Below are 18,838 nucleotides of genomic sequence, written 5' to 3'. Positions count from 1 at the left end.
CAGGGAAGGACCTACGGTCACGGCTGGGCCAGGTCGCACAGACGAGCTGACCTCGAGAGCACCTGCCTGGTCACCAGGAGGAGAATCCACTCATTCAACAAATACTGAACTATGGAGCCCCAGGTGCCGTGCTCTGTGCTGGTATACAGCTGCAAACATACATGACAGATGACCCCCCGGCTCTACTCTTTGAAGGGCATGTAGGCAATCAATATCTATCAGAATTAAAAGCATATATACCCTTTGGCGCAGCAAATGCACTGCTAGGAGTTTATCCAACAGCTAAGCTCACGTGCACAAAAACGTAACGGTATTTGCTGCAGCATTAGCTGTAGAACAAGAGTAGAAACAACATACATATCTACCAGAAGGCCATCATCAGATGAATTATGGTACCTCCATATGGAGCACTACCCAAGTGTGAGACCAAGTCAGACCCATGCATGCAATTTGGAATGATCACCAGGGTAGATGGTTGGTGAAAGAGTTCCCAGATCTTAGTTTATAAATGCCACTAAAGTCCTCACTAAAGTACTAAATTTTTCCACAAATAACACAGCCACGTAAACAACGTGCCCACACACAGTGCACCTAGGAAAATAACGCATGAGGGGGTTGCATGGTTGGCAAAAAATGTATAATGCACACACTATCTGCATAAAAATACGGTAACCATTTCCAATTCTGAGGCAGGGAAAGTACAAAGAAGTCTGGGAGCATCTTCTTCTGCCAGAAAGCAAGGAAATGCTCCAAGACTTCTGGAGTCATGCCTAAAGGACAGAGCAGTCAGCTAAGAGGCTCACAATAACCAAATACGGGACAATTTGAGCATTACAAAGGTTGAGTGTAATACACTAAATTAAAAAAAAAAAATCCTTGTGTCCATAGTGATACACCCACACACATACATGCACACATATAGAGAAAAAGGAAAGCTCTTCTTCACAGAAGAATCTAGAGGAAAGACGATTAAAAAATGACCATTTTGCATCCCCCAACGCATTCACTGACTCAAGCAAGGATCATCAATGGAGGTGGTTGGGAAGAGGATATTTGCATGGCACCAAAGTGCCACCAGGCAGATTACTTCTCACTGCAAAGGAAAAGTTACCTGCAGTGCAGTGAATTACTTAATATGGCCCTTCTAGCCACAGTCTTTTTAACTCCCACAAAATGACTGGGTGGGACTATGCAAATGAGGTGCTTGTGGCCCACCATGGGGATTGGATAGCTTGCTAACGATGTAAATAAGGTGCCTGGCACCCTTGTGGGGGTAAGACCATGTAAATAAGGTATATGGAACCCTAGCGAGGGGATTGGCCAGTTTTGCCACCCTGCTAGGCTTAAAGGGAGACATGGAGAGAGAGAGAGAGAGAGAGAGAGGAGCTGTAACACGGAAGACAGTGAGAGACGGCAGGAACCAGAAGACTGGCGCAAGATGGCTGCAGTGAGGCTTGTTGACCCACGGAGTTAAGAGGTATAACACTTGTCTGACAAGGCCCCAGCAGGGCCGGGGGCAGAGAGCGAGAAGAAGCTGTCCTGAATGAGGAATTGCATCCTGAGTTGTTCCTGTTGCTTCCAAGTTGATCCCGATCCCAAATTGTACCGTTACTTCCCTAATAAACCACTTAACTGTAAATATGGTTCATGAGTTCTGTGAGATGTTGCAGCAAATTATGGACCCCGAAGACGGGAGAGAGCGCACTGAGGGGAGGGGGAGTAGTTGATGTTAGAGGTGGTGGAGCAGGACAGAAGTTTGGAAAAGCTGGACATTTGGGACATCTTTAACCTCCGCCTCACAGGAACCAGCTTTGTGCTGATCCTTATAAAAGAAATTATTCTTTTAGTACCCTGGATGGTGGGGCAGTCCAGCATTTACTGCCTTAACCAGGTGATCCAACTCGGTGTCACTAACAGTGGGGCTCCTGCCGTGACGGGCCTCCTGATGACGCAGCATGAAGGACACAGCCCACCAAGGGAAGGCCCGGGGGCTTTTCTGCTCTACCATGCTTGGGGTCTTCATAACGCAGCCCATTATACGTTGTTCAGGTGTTACGATGCTTCCAGATAGAAAGTGACGAACACTCACGTTCAAGTGTAGGTGCAGAGAAGTAGCCTCGAGCCCAAGGGAGGGTGTAGTTTGGCTGCTGCGTGTGCGTGTGTATGTGCACGTGTGTGTTACCTGCCCCACTCTGCCCACCCTTGGTGCGGGTGACAGAAGGAGACCCAACAATTGCCGACACACTACCCTGGCAGCGTAGTTGTTCCTGTCGGGCTGGATGATCTTCAGGTCCAGGATGAGTTCGGCGAGCACCAGGAGGGCATCCAGAATGACCAGGCAAATGATGATAACCTGCGGCCAGGGGAAGTAGGAAGAAACCATCGACTTAACAGGGACCCTTCTTTTAGCTGTAAACACTGGTTTGGACACATTCAGTTCAAACCATCCAGTAAAGATGCCAAGGTTGGGAGGAGGCCGCTGCCAGGACCCCGAGCGCTCTACAGGGAGCCTGGGGGCCAGCTGCCTCTCCTACAGAGAAGCCTCCTTGCCGCTGCCTTCCAGGCCTGCTTCCCTCCGGCAGGCTCTGCCTTCCCTGCCCCCCGGAGCATGTCTGCACCACTCGTTTACCAACCCCTCAGCCATTACTAGTCCTTTCTTACCCGTTCCCTGTTTCTCAAATAGCATCTTTCAAACCCCACTGCTAATTCCTAGAGGGCAATAAATAAGTAAATAAATATTGTATTTCTTGCAAGGGTAGGCACAGAACAGATAATAAATAATTCAAAACATCCCAACCTCAGCGATCTGAGCCCTAGAAGGGACCTCTGGGGACTGCCTACTTCAGGCAATGGGTGAACGGTGATTCCCACTGTACAGATAAAACAGCTTCTGCTCAGAGACGTGAAACACCCACCCCAACTCGCATGTGCTCATTAGAGGGGCAAGGGAGACTAAGCCCTGGGTTTCCTGGAGAACTGAAAAGAGCTGCTATGGGAAAGACAATCTTCCATGCAGTCTTATGCCATGTGTCTCCATGGGCGTGGCACCCTACTGGTGGCGGAGGAGGGGGGCAACAGGGGAGAGTGTGAGTGGTCTCACAAATGGTGGTTGGAGGAAGTAGTGGAAGTGAGGGGGTGATGGAAGTGGACACGGTCACAGTGATGGAGTAATGGTGTTGGTGAGGACACCGATGGTGGCACTGAGGTGACTGCGTTTGGGGAGACCACGGGAAGGTGACAGAGGTGGTGATGATACTGGTGAGGGGACCAATGGTGGCGTGGAAGTGACTGCATTTGGGGAGACTGTGGGGAGGTGACAGAGGTGGTGATGATGTTGGCGAGGGCACCAATGGTGGCGTGGAGGTGACCATGTTTGGGGAGACCACGGGGAGGTGGTCACAGTGGTGAAAATGGCAGCAATGGAAGGAGTCCTGAAGGATACTGGGTGACCCCTCTCTTCCCTTGGACATTCTGGACCATCACTTGCTTCCCCCAGGACCTTGCCTTCTACACACTCAGATCAATAGATCTTGACCTCTGAAAATTAATCTGCCATTATCTTGGCAAATTCTGCAGTTTCAGGTTTAAATTAAAAAGTTTAGGCCTATGCCAGAACAGACTAGTAAACCTTTTGACCATTTCAATCTTTATCTCTAATTATTGCCGTAATTAAAGTATTTGATGGCATGGCTTATTGTGAAAACCGCGTGGTAAATTGCTTTATAATGAAGTTTTCCCATATACCCATATTCAGTAGCTTAAAAGATCCAAGCCTCTGGTATTTGTTTTTCCATCCCTGGTTTTATTAGAGCTAAAGGGCTGAGAGCTCATCTGGCCTAAAACCAAGGCACAGAGATAGTAAGAGGCAGACCCAAGGCCACCAAACCATGACATGCGGGCCCAACCCCATCCTCTGTCAGCTAAGCCCCAAGGCCCAAATTGTCCTGTTCAGAAGGCAGTACTATAGCTAAGGGAGCCGCGTCACAAAGAACAATGCCAGGAATCCAGCTCAGCTGAGCCTCAGAATTCAGGGTACAGAGCGTGCTTTAGCCCAGGGCCTTGGGGACATCTCTCAGTACTGAGAGCCTCTGCACAAGGAGCCTCTCCAGACTTCACTGCCTCCCAGGGAGAGTGGGGTTACCCGTATTTCCTACCCCAGAGGCATGATGGGAGCATTACCCGAGATAACAGGGAGGGTGAAAACAGTGAGGCTCTTTCTCAAAAAGTGAAACATAGAATTAATGTATAATGCAGCTACTCTACTCCTAGGTATATACCCGAAAGACTAGAAAGTGGGATCTCAAATAGATCCTTGTACACGTGTTCATAGTAGCACTACTGACATTAGCCAAAAGGTGAAACAACCCAAATGTCCATCAACAGGTGAATGGATCAACAAAATGCTGTCTATCCATACAAGGGAGTTTTATTCAGCCATAAACAGAAATGACATTCTGATACATGCTACAACATGGGTGAACCCTGAAAACATGCTCAGGGAAAGAAGCCAGTCACCGGAGGGTGAATATGGTATGATGCCACTTATCTGACATATTCAGAATAGGCAAATGCATAGAGATGAAAGTTTAATAGTGGCTACCAGGGGCGGGTACAAGAGAGGAATGAGGAGGTTACTGCTGAAGGGGTACTGAGTTTCTGTTTGGGGTGATGAAAAACTTTTGGAAATGGTGATGATGGTTGTACAACATGGTGAATGTAATCAATGTCACTGAATTGTACATGTAAAAATGGTTAAAATGGCAAATTTTATGTTATATATATTTTACCACAATAAAATTTTTTTAAAATTGAGGCTCCTGTGTCTTCATGACCATTGTCCCCTGGCCCAATTCTACCCTATCTGTCCATATTCTCTCCCTTGGCTGTGTCATCCTTGTGTAAGAAGTAACGCCACTTAGCCATATGTCAAGTGACCGTGGCCACCTCACACCATCACAACAGGTAGGGATTGCAGAAGGATGCCAGCAGAACCTTCTGGCATGCTGATTCTACCTATAGAGAATCACAATCCCTGATCTCTTCTCCCCTACTCCCCTCCTCTACTCAAATCTGGCCTCCCTGCTTCCACCCTGAGCCTTTCCACAAAGCTGACCATGCCACCCTGCTGCCCACACCCCCAGAACCTTCCTGGCTACCCATGCCTCAGGGCGTGTGACTGGACCTGCCCTCGCTCCCTTCTCTTGCCAAGCTCTCCCTCTGCCTCCAGACTCAGCTGGCTCTTTCCCACATCAGGCCCCCTAGGCCTGGAAAGCTCCTCCCCTCCCCATACTGAGCACACTTCTGCCCTTCTCAAGCGCCAGCTGAAATATCACCTCCTCCAAGGCCCATCCTCCAACTCCCAATCCTAAATCCGGTCTCCTCCCACCTCCAGGATCTCCCAGAGCCTCTTCTGTAATACTTGTGTCCATTCATAATCATATTCGGGTGAGGGTTCCTTCCACCCTAGACCACGGGATTCATAAGGGCAGGGACCTTATCTGCCTTGTTTGTGGCTGTACCCTCAGCACATAGTAGGTGCTTAATAAACAACTGACAAGTGAATGAATAAACATCTCTACTTATGGGACAACAGTCTTCTCTTTTCTCAGTAGGAGGGTCCCCGGGGGTCCAAGGTCAGGGTGCCAGCCCCCAGCAGGCCAAGTGGCCCTGTGGTCCAGCTGGGCAGGGAGAAACCCCTGAGGGGGGAAGTCCAGGGCTCCCTCCTGCAGCTGGAAGGAAGCTGGCTCCTTCCTTCTGCCCTTGAAATTTAGGGTTTGGGATTTCAATCCCAACAACTTAATACCATGTTTCCTTTCCTGTCACAGCCACAGAGGGAGCGAGCTGACGTGTAGGGAGAACTGGGTTGTTGCCTTGTTTCAGTGGTTTAAACCACACGAGAGGGAAAAAAAGACCAAATTAATTTTTTTCTGTTTTACCCTAGAACAAAGTCAGTGATGGGAGAGGCAAGAGCCTCTTCTCTCTGTTTCTAGAAGGGACATTGGCACTGGGAGAAAATGGTTTATTCCGGTTTAGGAGGAGGCTGACAGCAATGTCCCCAAAATGGCTTCATTCCAGAACTGGAATGACAGGAGCTTCAGGCTTTCCTAAAGTCACTGGGCCTCACCCATTCTCTGGAGACTTGAAACGTGCTTCCAGACCCCTGTGGGCCCACCTCAGGGCTGGCAGGAGAGGGCAGTTCAGAGAGGGCAGGCCAGACTCAATCTGCATCTGCTCTTCAAACTTTCTGAGGATGTCAGGACCAACACCGAACCCCGTAGAAAGTTCAGGGATCTTTGCTATTCTTTGAAGTCCCACCTCCTCCCTTATCTTCTCCCCATAACCACACCCTGAGGCCAGCAGTGGGTTAAAGCCAGGTGGACATTTCTGGCATCACTTCACAAACGAAGAGACTGAGGACCGTGGTGAGGGATAGGACGTTGTCGGCCTCGTTCAACTCAGAGCAGGCACTCCATGTTTGTTGAATGAATGAATGAGTGTTTTTTTTCCATCTCCAATGTTCACTCTTTAATTTTTTTATTGTGGTAAAATACAAATAACAAAATTTACCATTTTAACCATTTTAAAGTGTACAATTCAGTGGCATTAAGTGCATTTGCCATGTCGTCAACCATCGCCATTACCTAGTTCCAAACATTTTCATCACCCACAAATGGAAACTCCATACCCATTATTAGCAGTCACTCCCCCACCCCCCCTCTCTCCACGCCCCCGCAACCACTCATCTGTTTTCTGTCTTGATGGATTTGCCTGTTCTGGATATTTCATATAAACGGAATCCTACACTATGTGCTCATTCATGACTGGCTTCTTTCACTCAGCATAATGTGTTCAAGGTTCATCCATATTGTAGCATGTATCAGGACTTCATTTCTCTTTATGGCTGCGTAATATTCCAACTGAAAGGTCAGAGGTTCGAAACCACCAGTGGCTCCGCGGGAGAAAGACGTGACAGTCTGCTTCTGTAGAAATTTACAGCCTTGGAAACCCTATGGGGTCACTATGAGTTGAAATTGACTCGACGGCAGGGGGTTTGGGTTTGGTTTTGGTATGTATACAGCAGATTTTGTTCAGCCATTCATCCACTGATGGGCCTTTAATGCACTTTTGATTATGATTCACTTCCCCCTGGACATTGTGGGCTCTGCCCACTGTGCGCCCAGTGCTGGGTGGAGCGCCTGGCACATGGATGGCAGAGATGGCCCCACCTCAGCCTCATGACCCTGGCTGAGAGTTCCTCCCCCACACCCCCGCGCATCTCAGGCTTCTGCCCCACCTACCTGAAACCTGTGACAGCTGAAGAGCTTCCGCAACGTGGCCCTGAACTCTAGGCGGGGACTGGGTGCTGGGGCAGGGCCAGCAGTTGGGTCATCAGCTCTGCCCTCCTCGCCAGAGGCTGGCGTTGGTGGCTGTTCCTCCTCCTCCTCCTCCTCATTCTCCCACTTCTTGTAGTTGATGTTCCAGGTGTGGTAGTCGTCCCCAACGACCGTAAAGTGCCTCAGGAACTTGCTCATCCTCTCTGCGGGAGCCACTTTGGCCCTGCGGGTGACTGCCTGGGGACAGAGGAGGTAGTGCTTCAGGCTGGGCAGCCCTCAGAGCCTGTCTGGACCGCTCGGACCCCACAGTGCTCTGATGGGGAGACAGGCCCAGGCTGGGCCAGGCCTCAGGGGTGAAGACAGTCCCGAGGCGCTCAGAACACTGTGTGAGCTCAGAGACCGTGAGATCACGGTGGTTTCTTGTGCTTTTATTTTTGGAATCCAGGGTCTCAGTGCCAGTGAGGCAACAGGAAACCCCAGACCCATCAGGCCCGTCCCTGTGGTCTGCCTAGCAGTAACCAACGGAATTGGTTCTGCAGCTCCGTCACAAAATACCCACCACAGGCCCGTATGTGAATACCGGAACAGCTGGGCCCCATGGTTCAGAGACATCACTACCTGAAAAAGTGGAGGTGAGAGCTGGCCTGGGGTGGGGGTGTGTGGAGAGCTGAAAGTAAAAGTACCCAGACTTTCACAGAAGTGCAATGAGACCCCACTCATACCACAGATCAGTTCTTGAAAGGTGAGTGGCAAATAGATTTTTTAAAGTTCAGCCAGTGCTGTTTTAAATATACTATGGACAACTGTTTAAATAGAGAAGACGTCAAAGCACATAGCAAATAATCCTCTCCTTGCCCAACTTACCCTACCTAATATTAAATTTTTTATACAGGTGGATGATTAAAACCTTCTGGTATGGGTTTAAGAATAGGCAATATGATCAGTGGAACAGGAAAAGAGAGCCCGAAATAGACCCACGTCCCTGTGTAACCTGGGATGTGACAGCATTACAGATCAGTAGGAAAGTCTGGAGAGATAGGACATCTGGCTTTCATCATTAATGCAACAAAAAAATCTTAACCCTACCTCACACCACACACAAAATAAATTTCAGATGCACTAACAATAACATATATAAATGTATAAAAGAAAACTTTAAAACTCTTAGCAGAAAATACAGGGCAAGTATCTTCAAGACCTCAGGATAGGAAGAAATTACTTAAATAAGACACACAACACAAGGGAAATTGATAGATTTGACTGCATCAAAACTAAAAGTTTTGTATGACCAACCAGTCAACCAACGAACCAAACAACAAAAACCCTAAAAAGTTAAAGTACACACCACAGATTGGGAAAAAATATTTGCAATGTATTTAATAGACAAAGATTTAGTTTCCAGAATATATAAAGAAATAAAAACGAGAAGGGAGAGGGTTGACATGTTGTGGGGTTGTTAACCAATGTCATAAAACAGTATGTGTACTGACTGTTTAATGAGAAACTATTGGTTCTGTAAACCCTCACCTGAAGTACAATTAAAAAAAAGAAATAAAAAAAATTGGGCAATGGATATTAAAAGGCAGGTCAATTTAAGAGGAAACCCAAATGGCTAAGATGCTCAACCTCACTAGCACTCAGGAAAATGCAAATTAAAGTAACCATCACACACATTTTCACTTCTCAGACAGGCAAGAATGAAAAAGTCTACACTAGCAAATGGTGGTGAGGGTGTGAAGCAATGGGGTCTCTTGAACACGGAAGATAGGAAAAGCTACTGGCACCATCATTTTTTTTTTTAATTGTGCCTTAGGTGAAAGTTTATAGCTCAAGTTAATTTCTCATACAAAACTTCATACACATATTGTTACGTGACATCAGTCACAATCCCTATAATGTGACAGCACACTCCCCCTTTCCACCCCAGGTTTCTTGTGTCCATTCAGTCAGTTCCTGTCCCTTCCTGCCTTCTCATCCTGCCTCTGGACAGGAACCGCTCATCTGGTCTCGTGTATCTGCTTGAACTAAGAAGCACACTCTTCACGAGTATTATTTTATGCATTATAGTCCAGTGTAATCTTTGTCTGAAAAGTTGGCTTCGGGAATGGTTTTACTTCTGGGTTAAGAGAGCATCTGGCGGCCATGGCTTCGGGGGTTCCTCCAGTCTCAGTCAGACCAGTAAGTCTGTCTCGTCTTTTCACATGGCACCACTACTTTTGAGAAGCAATTTGGAATAACCTTGTCAAGGTGAAGTTGAGCATATTCTATTTAATGATCTAGTGATCCCATCCCTAGATATACTCCAAAGACAAACTCCCCTACATGTGCCCAAATCAATGGTGTGTTCAAGAATGTTCACTGCAACACCTGAAACTGGAAGAGTATTTAAAAAACCACCTACACGTCCATTATCAGGACGTAGATGAATGAAGTCTTACCTGTTCATGTGATGGAATACTATACAGATGCTAAAATGAATGGAAGTCTCTACATATCACTGATGACTTCCCCATTGACCCTCTCAGCAGCACTGTACACAGTGGGTCACTCCTTTAGTCTTCAAACGTTTCCTTCACTTCGCTTCTAGAATGCCACACTCTCCTGGTTTTCCTCTACCTCAAAGAACTCGTCTTTGCTGGATCTCTTAAGAGGAATGCCTTACACTGAAATATTGGTCTTACATTAATATTCCCAGGGCTAAGGTCTCAGACCACCTCTCTTTTCCATACTAAGTCCCTAGAGAATCTCATTCACCCCAGGGCTTTAAATACTATCTCTACGTTGATGACATTCAAATACTATTTCCTGTCCCAATCTCTCACCTGAACCCCAGAAATGATATCCAATTGCTTACACAACACTGCCCTTAGATATCTAACAGATCTCTTACACCCACCATATCCAAAGCAGAACTATTCATTCTTCACCTAAACCGTCCTCTTCTCAGTTTATTGCATTTCATTTGTCCAGTTCCTTAGGCCCAAAACTCTGGCATCACTCTTGATCTCTCTCTCTCTCTTATTCAGCATTTGCCCAACAGTAATTCTGTTGGCTTTGCCTTTAAACTACATTCCCAGTAGGACTACTTCTCCCATCTCCATTGCTATTCCCTAGTCCAAGCCAATCATCGCTTGCCATCTCTTGCCTGGATTACTGCAGTAGACTCCTCCCTCCCTGCTCCCCATATCCATTCAGCAACCAGAAAGAAGTTTCTAAAATATAAACGAGATCATGTCACATTCCTGCTTAAAATCCTCAAATGGTTTTTCAGCACACTTAGTCTCTCTTCCTGAAAGTCTCTTCCCCCAGGTATCTGCATGGCTCACGCCCTCTCGTAAGTCGGGTTTCTGGTCAAATATCGCCAATTCCAAGAGACCTTGTCTGGTCAGCCTCTCCAGTCACACTCCATCCCCTTACCCTGCCTCATTTGTCTTTATTGTACTTATTGCTCTCTGACACTATATATGTACCTGTTTATCTTTTTATTATCTTTCTTGCCTACTAGACATGAGAGTGGGGCTTCTGTCTTGTACAACTGTACACCCAGTGCCTAGAACAGTGCCTTGCACTTAACAGACACTCAAAAACATGCAAATATTTGTTAAGTGACTAGGTGGATATAGCGATATGGATAGATTTTTAAAAACATGCTGCGTGTAAAGAAGATACAGAAAAATATGAGCAGTACAATACCACTTAGGTATAATTTTAAAATACACGCAAAATATTACTATGTATTATTTTTGTAAAGTGTAAAAATACAAAAGAATGGGATTTCTGGTTCTGGCCACGGTGGAGTAACTGGTACCAGACTAGTCCTCCTGTCATAAACAATTATAAACTGGACAAAATATATAAAATATACTGTAATCCCTAAGAGAAGATAAACAAATGAGGTATTCCCATAATCACCCTGGCTTTCTGCTTCGAGGTACTTTTTGAACTGTGGAGGCAAATACTGAAGTTCAGGGCTATTAAGGCTCCCTCACCCAGGAATTTGCATGGCAGGGTACCAGAGAGAAGGAAGCTGTGCAGAGTAGGAGCTCCAAGAATTGGACTTGGGCTGAGTCCTAAATTGCACATGTGTAGAGCAAGATTCCATGAGGCAGGACAAAAAAGACTCTTGGTGATCTGTGAGCTGAACAACTATAAGAGATTACACAGGGCTAGGCTGGGAGATGTGTGAGTTCCAAACAGCCAGAATGGAGACATCTCATTGAACGTCCTGAACATTCAGATGAAAGCCCAGAAATGCCATGCCTTAGATGTAGAAGTATCCCTAAAATAAAGGCTACCTTAGACTAACCCAACTAAGCTTAAAAATAAGTCTTGAAAAGATCAAGCTGATCCACAAGTACATTAACTGCCAGCTGGAACAAAACTCAATCTTCTACTAGGGAAGACAACCCAATTCACTCAGCAACATAGCATCCATGATGTCCAGCATACAATAAAAAATTACAAGACAGGTCATGAAGCAGAAACATGTGACCCATAACTAGTAGAAAAACCAGTCAACAGAAAGACTCAAAACAGAGACAGTAGAATTAGTAGAAAAGGAATTTAAAACAGCTGTTATAAATATATTCAAGAATTTCAAGGGAAACATGAATTTAATGAAGAAACAAGTAGGGAATATTAATAGAGAAGTGGAAACTATTAAAAAAAAAATCTAAATGGGTAGTCCACAACTAAAAATACAATATATGAAATGGAAAAAAAAGATCACTGGATGAGCTTACAGAGACAACATCAAATTGTGTAACGTACATGTACTTGGAGTACCAGAAAGAGATGAGGGAAAGATTATGGCATAAAAACTATTTGAAGACATAATGGCTGAAAAGATTTCTAAATTTGATGTAAAGATAGAAACATATGGGTCCAAAAAGCACAATGAACCTCAAGCAGGATAAAAATATAAAAGAATAGACTGGAAGGAGACACCAACTTTATGGCAGTGGTTGCTTTAGGAGAGGTGAGGGCTGCGGGAGTAAAAGTAGGGGATCAAAAAATACTTGAACTCTATCTGTAAAATATCTTGTTTAATTACAAAAAGACTTGAGGAAAATATGACAAAATGTTAACAGCTATCAATTCAAGATGATGGTTACATAAGTATTTGATATTATTTTTGTTCTTTTACAGTTTTTACATTTTTTTAAATTAAAATAAAACAATCTCTCTCCATCACCATACCTTTGGTGTACACGCAGATTTTTTCATAACAGAGTTTCATAAACTCAGAAAAAAAGCCCAAAGTGAATATCTGGTCCTATCTCCCCACTCCTTCAGGGATGGGGAGCATTTCAGAGATGGTGCTATGGATTGTGTCCCCCAAAAGGATATGTTGAATTCTTAACCCCTGGTACCTGTAAGGAGCCCTGGTGGTGCAGTGGTTAAGAGCTCGGCTGCTAACCAAAAGGCTGGCAGCTCAAATCCACCAGCTGCTCCTTGGAAACCCTATGGGGTAGTTCTACTCTGTCCTAAAGGGTCGCTTTGAGTCAGAATCGACTCTACGGCAAGGGTTGCTTTTTTTTTTGTTTTTTTTTGGTACCTGCGAACATGACCTTGTTTGGAAACAGGGTCCTTGAAGATGTTATCAGTTAACATGAGGTCACACCGGAGTAGGCTGGGTCCTAATCCCAGCTGTGTGGTATCCTTACGAAAGAGGAGAAGAGGCAGAGACAGACATATGAAGATGCATGTACAAGCCAAGGAACACATGGAACTACCAGAAGTTGGGAGACAAGGAGAGATCTTCCCCCAGAAAAGAGAGAGAGAGCATGGCCCTACTAGTACCCTGAATTCGGACTCCCAGGCTCCAGCACTGGGAGACAATAAATTTCTTTCTTAGAAGCCACCCACTTTGTGGCACGTTGTTATGGCAGCCCTAGGAGACTAGGACAGATGGGGAGCCAGGGCTGGCTGAGGTCTCAGTCAGCAGCAAAGCACTCAGGAATCGGACTCAAGCCACCTGGCTCCCAGTCCACCATCCTTTCCTCTGTCCTGCCTCATAGGTTTCTAAGCTCTGAATTTGGTCAAAGGATACCACTTTTTTTACAAGCTTCCGCTGAACCCTAACATTTTCTGGTTAAGTGCCCTGGAGAAGTCCCTGGCACTATAAAGGCCGCAGGGTGCGTGTATATGTGTTTGTATGAGCACATGTGCATGCACACACATGCACACTCCAACATGCTACATCCAGGAATCCAGTGGTTTGTTACCAGGGTAGAGATGGGCAACCTTAGCAAAGGCCTGTCCACCTGTTGTTCAGGAACCTTGGGAGCCCCAGGCTGCAAAGTCTCTCAGATGCTGAGAGGCCCAAGGAAGGCTCATGACCTCCTAAGAGTACCTGCATTCTATTGCCTTCTGATTCTTTCTCAATTCTCAATCCTGGGCCTGCCTTAGTCTCTCCTCTCTACCCTCACCACCCCTGCCACCTCCCCAGTCCAAGCCATCATCCTCTCTTGCCCAGGGAAATGGGAACAGCCTTCTCATCTATTTCTCTGCTTCCCATTTGGGTCCTTCCAGTGCCTTCTCTACCCAGCAGCCAGAGTGGGCTTGATAAAACTTCACCGCAAATCATGTCACTTGATCATATCACTGCCCCTGCTTAAAATCTGCAATGGCTCCATTTTAGTCTTTGGATAAAAATCCAAGATCCTTCACGTGAGGAGTATGGCCCTGTGGGGTTTGGCCTCATCCCCTTCCCCAGCCTGCTCACTGTGCCCCAGCCACGCTGGCCTCCGCTCTGTCCTTCTAGTGTTCACAACTCTCTCCAGCTTGGGACCTTCACCTGGGCTGCTCCGTCGGCCTGAAATGCTCTTCTCCCCGCTTTGAACTTGGCTCACTCTTACTCACGCTAGAAACCTCAGCTAAAGTTCCACTTCCTCAGAGAGGCCCTCTCTGACCCCTCAAATCTAAATTAGACTCCCCCAATTATGATCTGTCCTCAAATTCTTTACTTCTCCTCTTCCCAAATGGAAGCAGAGAGATAGATGAGGAGGCTGTTGCCATTTCCCCGGGTGATACGGGATGATGGCTTGGACTGGGGAGATGGCGGGGGCAGTGAGGGTAGAGAAAAGAGAGACTGAGGCAGACCTAGGATCGAGGATTGAGAAAGAATCAGCCCTTATCACAGCTTTTAATTAGGAACACTTTTTGTGCAACTGTCTATTACTTGTCTTCTCAATAGCACATAAGCTCCAAGAGCAGGAGCCATCAGGCACCGGTCTGAGGATGACACTGGTGCCTGATCTCCCACGCCGTGCTGCGGCCTCTCTCGGGCTGGACCACCCACCTTGGGTTCCCAATGCTCACCAAGGGCCAGCCCTGTGGGTGTACCAAAGCCCTCTGGGTGGCTACCGGCCATAATTTCCCCTAAAACACCTCACCCAGCAGGTGCAGGCCTCCCATGCTATTTCCCAGCATGGTGGCAGCCTCAGGGTGCTTTGCAAAAACCACATTTATACTCTACAGGAGAGGAAAATTTTCTTTCTGAAATTTTTCACCCAGTAAAGAAGCCACTTTCAGTCATTTGGGATGAAAATATTTACGGAACCTAGCAGAGCAGAAAACAACTCTGGTTTTAAGTCAAGAGCCTGTCATGCCAGAAGCAGAAAAGTATTAGAAAAGAACAAAGATACAGCGGATCACAAAAACGCCATGGGCCCACTTTACCACACATCCCAGACCCACAGCTCTCTCAGGTTTCCCGCAACGCTCTCCAGGTGTTGGAAGGACTGACTCAGTGAGCTAGACCATGCAAAGCACTGAGTTCAGGGCCGGCTTAGAGCACGCTACCTATCAGCACCGCCATTATTACACCTTCACAGCAAGCACTCTCCCCTTCACTCCTCCAACTTCATCACTGTCTGTGGAGACTTTACTCCTCTGGTTATCTGCCTGCCGCCTGCCTCCACCCAAACTTTTCAGTTACGTGAACTGATGAATTCCTTTGCTGCACAAGCTAGACTGAGTTTGTTTCTGTTGCTTGCACCCACAAGATTCTACACCAGTAGAGTCACTGACACTGGACCCCTTCTCATCTCCATCTCCCCTGCGTCAGCCCTTGCCGTTCCCACTGCATCACTGACAGCGCCCCACAGGGTCACTGTTACAGGTTGGATTGTTCGCTGCTGCGCCATAAAAGATAGGTTGAAGTCCTAACTCCTGTACCTGAGACCCTGTTTGGAGATGGGGGCTTTGAAGATGCTATCAGTTAGGTTAACGTGAAATCATTCTGGAGTAGGGGGAGTTCTTGTCCTATATGACCAGTGTCCTTATAAAAGAGAAGATAGAGAGAGACAGAGGAAGAATGTGATACTGCAGCTGCAAGCCAAGGAACATGTGATGCTACCAAAAGCGAGGGGAGAGGATCAACACAGCTGCACCCTAATCTTGGACTCCCAGCCTCCAGACCTGTCAGACCACAAATTTGTGTTGTTTCAAGTTACCCAGTTCGGGGCATTTTGTTACCGTAGTCAAAGGAAACTAATACATTCACCTTTCTATGTCAAAGCCCATGACTGTTTGGTTCCAGCCTCTAGACTGGGCTGCATCTCCTGATGCTATGGACTCCGTTCTGCCTGACAACCTCTCCTCCAGGATTTCCTCCTACTTCCTGGCTTCCATGTCCCCACTCCCATGCTGGAAGTCCTTGAGACCCTGGCCCTGACCTTGTCCTTGTGCTGGACGACTCTCCCCATTTGGTGGCCTCAATGCACCCATGTTTTCAACACTGCTCATGCCCAAATCAAAATCTCCAGCCTGATGTCTGATATCCTGCCAGAAGATTAGTTTGTTCCAACTGAAGATGCCCAAACTGAACTCATTTATTATCTTTCCCCCAAATCCACTCCTGTTTCCATGCTCCTCCAAGGAATGGCACCATATCCAGCCTATTGCCTAAATCAGGAGCCAAAATACCACCCTTGCCTTTTCTCTTTCCCTCAAGTCCCATCAATTCCTAAATGAGTCTCAACTTCCTAAACATTGCTCCACCTCCATCTTCTCTTCTCCACCACCTCTTGCCTGGATGTCTTGCAACAGCCTCCTTGTTTGGGATCCCGCCCCAACTCTGGCCCTCCCTCCAGCCTTTCACCACACAGTGGGATCCAGAGTCATTTTTCTCCAATGCAAATCTGGCTGTGTCCCTGCTCTCTGCACACCCCATCTTAAAGTGCTTTAGGGCCTCTGACCCTCATCATTGCTTTCAGGATAAGATCAAAGTGTTCTTGGTTTCCTCAGGCCCCTGTCTCTTCTCCAGCCTCATTTCTTCCCAGTCCCCCAGCCTCCTCAGCACCCCAGCCACACTCAACTTTCAGTTCTAGAATGTACCATGCTCTCGCTTGCTTCTGGGACTTCTCACAGCCTGTTCCCAGTGTCTAGAATACCCTTCCCAGTCTCAACCTATTTATCTTTCAGGTCTTAAGCCGAGGGCCCTTCCTCTATTTCCTCATCGTGCCACTTACTATCAAGCACTGTGCTACCTCAGTACAGTCAATTCTCATTATCTGTCGTAGTTATGTTCTATAAAATCACCATGAACAATGAACTGGCAAATAGTGAATCATTGCTCCTAGGAGAAATACAGGGTTAGGTTCCTGCAGGCCTCTGGTCACAACATTTTTATTAGCCAATCAATACATAACCTTGTTTTATGTTTCTGTTTAAAGACACTATATTTAATGTACACTGTTGATTCATTAACATTGAACTCAAAGGCCAATAGCACAAAATCGCATGGCTGAATGAAGCTTATCTAAGATATGTATTTTCTCTGTAAGGCACATCACAGCCTTCTCATGTGTAGGAACACAAGACAGCACTTCAGCACTATAGTTGGGGACCATTTTAAACAGAGAAATCATCAACAAAAAGCGCAAAAATGCGAACAATGTGGCATTAAATAGAGCGTGAAAAGGATGTGCGTTTACAGTATGAGAGCTGAGACAGGAAGGCTGAGTGTCGCTTTGTTCCACCTCAGTTGGGAACGCGTGCATCAGGCAACTCGAATTTCTTGCCGCTCTGAGCATGTCCATGAAAGCACTGTGAGTGTTGATTTTGGGTTACAAATAAATTTTAGCAAGTAAGTGAATTTGCAAATATGGAATCTGTTTAGATAATGAGGGTCAACTGTACTTGTCTGTCTGAGCATGTCCATGAAAGCACTGTGAGTGTTGATTTTGGGTTATAAATAAATTTTAGCAAGTAAGTGAATTTGCAAATATGGAATCTGTTTAGATAATGAGGGTCAACTGTAGTTGTCTGTCTGAGCATGTCCATGAAAGCACTGTGAGTGTTGATTTTGGGTTATAAATAAATTTTAGCAAGTAAGTGAATTTGCAAATATGGAATCTGTAAATAATGAGGGTCAACTGTGCGTGTCTGTCTTCTGCACTAGACGGTGATCTTGGTGAGGACAGAAACTTTGCCTTCTTCAGTCCAATGGGAGGGGTTCAACAAATATTTAATAAATGGATTCACAACAATGACAAAATTACAGGACCCACCCCTCAAAGGCAAGTGTATTGCTCACTTCTCTTTACACATGATGGGTATTATACCAGAAGAATTACTACGGGGGGTGGGGGTGGGGGAGGGTGGGAATGAGAAAAACAATCCTAGAAGTGATGAAGAAAAACATGTTCTATTGAGCATTTATTTTTACAGGCTCTCTGAAGCCACGTTGCCTGTAGGAGGGGGAAAGTCCCTCTTACACGGCCATTCAACAATCGCAAACAAAGGCCCTTTTTAAGAAATTCAGCTAACTCCCAATTCCCAGGGCTTGATGATCTTTGGGTTGCCATTTCCCCATTCCCTCCTTCCTAGGGCCGATTTTGAGGAACTGATTTGCTTATTAGCTACCACCCACCTCACCCCAAAACTCAAACAAGGCACAGCAGCAGCAACATCTATTATTACTGATTGTTTATCATACGCCAGGCACTCTGCTAAGTTCCCTCCACGTACTACTTCATCTTAACTCCTAACGTGACCCGTCCTTTTGGGTCTTCATCAGGGAGGTGACTTATCCAAAGTCATACATGGTTGGACCATGGTAGAACCAGGGTCTGCCCTTGGGCTGTATGACTTGGGAGCCTGTGTTCTCGAACACATGGACCCAAGAAAGCCCGACAGCCGTCGACTGGAGAAGAGCCTGCTACAAGGATGTGCACGTGCCAGCCTGGGATGGGCAGCCCATGGGCTGCAAGCTCCCTCGCCCTCTATCTTCATGGGCCACACTCCGAAGGCAGCTTCCTTCAGAGCTTACAGAACTACTTGGTTGAAGTCTGTTTCTGTGGCCAATCCCAGCAGCAGCTGTTCCTTTTTGTTTATGCCTTACAGGACACTTCCAACCCCTCTTGCTTTCGTTTGACGTTTGCAACAATCCTAATAAGTGAGCAGAGCATAGAAGAACATTCTCTCCATTTTATAGAAGGGGAAACTGAGGCACAGAAAGGGAAGACCACTTAAAAGCCTGTGAGCGGCCATCTAAG

At 46.3% G+C, this 18,838-nt stretch overlaps 1 protein-coding gene across 5 annotated transcripts in view; it reads right to left on the bottom strand.

Annotated features, from left to right (window-relative positions):
- The window catches only part of HVCN1 (hydrogen voltage gated channel 1), a 36,390-nt gene that overhangs the window by 4,263 nt on the left and 13,289 nt on the right, over positions 1-18,838 (bottom strand). For all 5 annotated transcript variants that reach the window (XM_023733809.1, XM_023733811.1, XM_004379079.2 and 2 more), the window contains 2 exons: positions 7,299-7,571; positions 2,249-2,353 (listed from right to left, as the gene is read on the bottom strand). In XM_023733809.1, the coding sequence (XP_023589577.1) occupies positions 2,249-2,353; positions 7,299-7,571 (378 nt within the window). The remainder of the gene's footprint in view (positions 1-2,248; positions 2,354-7,298; positions 7,572-18,838) is intronic.

The sequence above is a fragment of the Trichechus manatus genome, unplaced genomic scaffold (assembly GCF_000243295.1).
Source record: "Trichechus manatus latirostris isolate Lorelei unplaced genomic scaffold, TriManLat1.0 scaffold00061, whole genome shotgun sequence".
In the NCBI taxonomy this organism is placed as follows: domain Eukaryota; kingdom Metazoa; phylum Chordata; class Mammalia; order Sirenia; family Trichechidae; genus Trichechus; species Trichechus manatus.
This window is presented reverse-complemented; position numbering and strand designations above follow the sequence as displayed.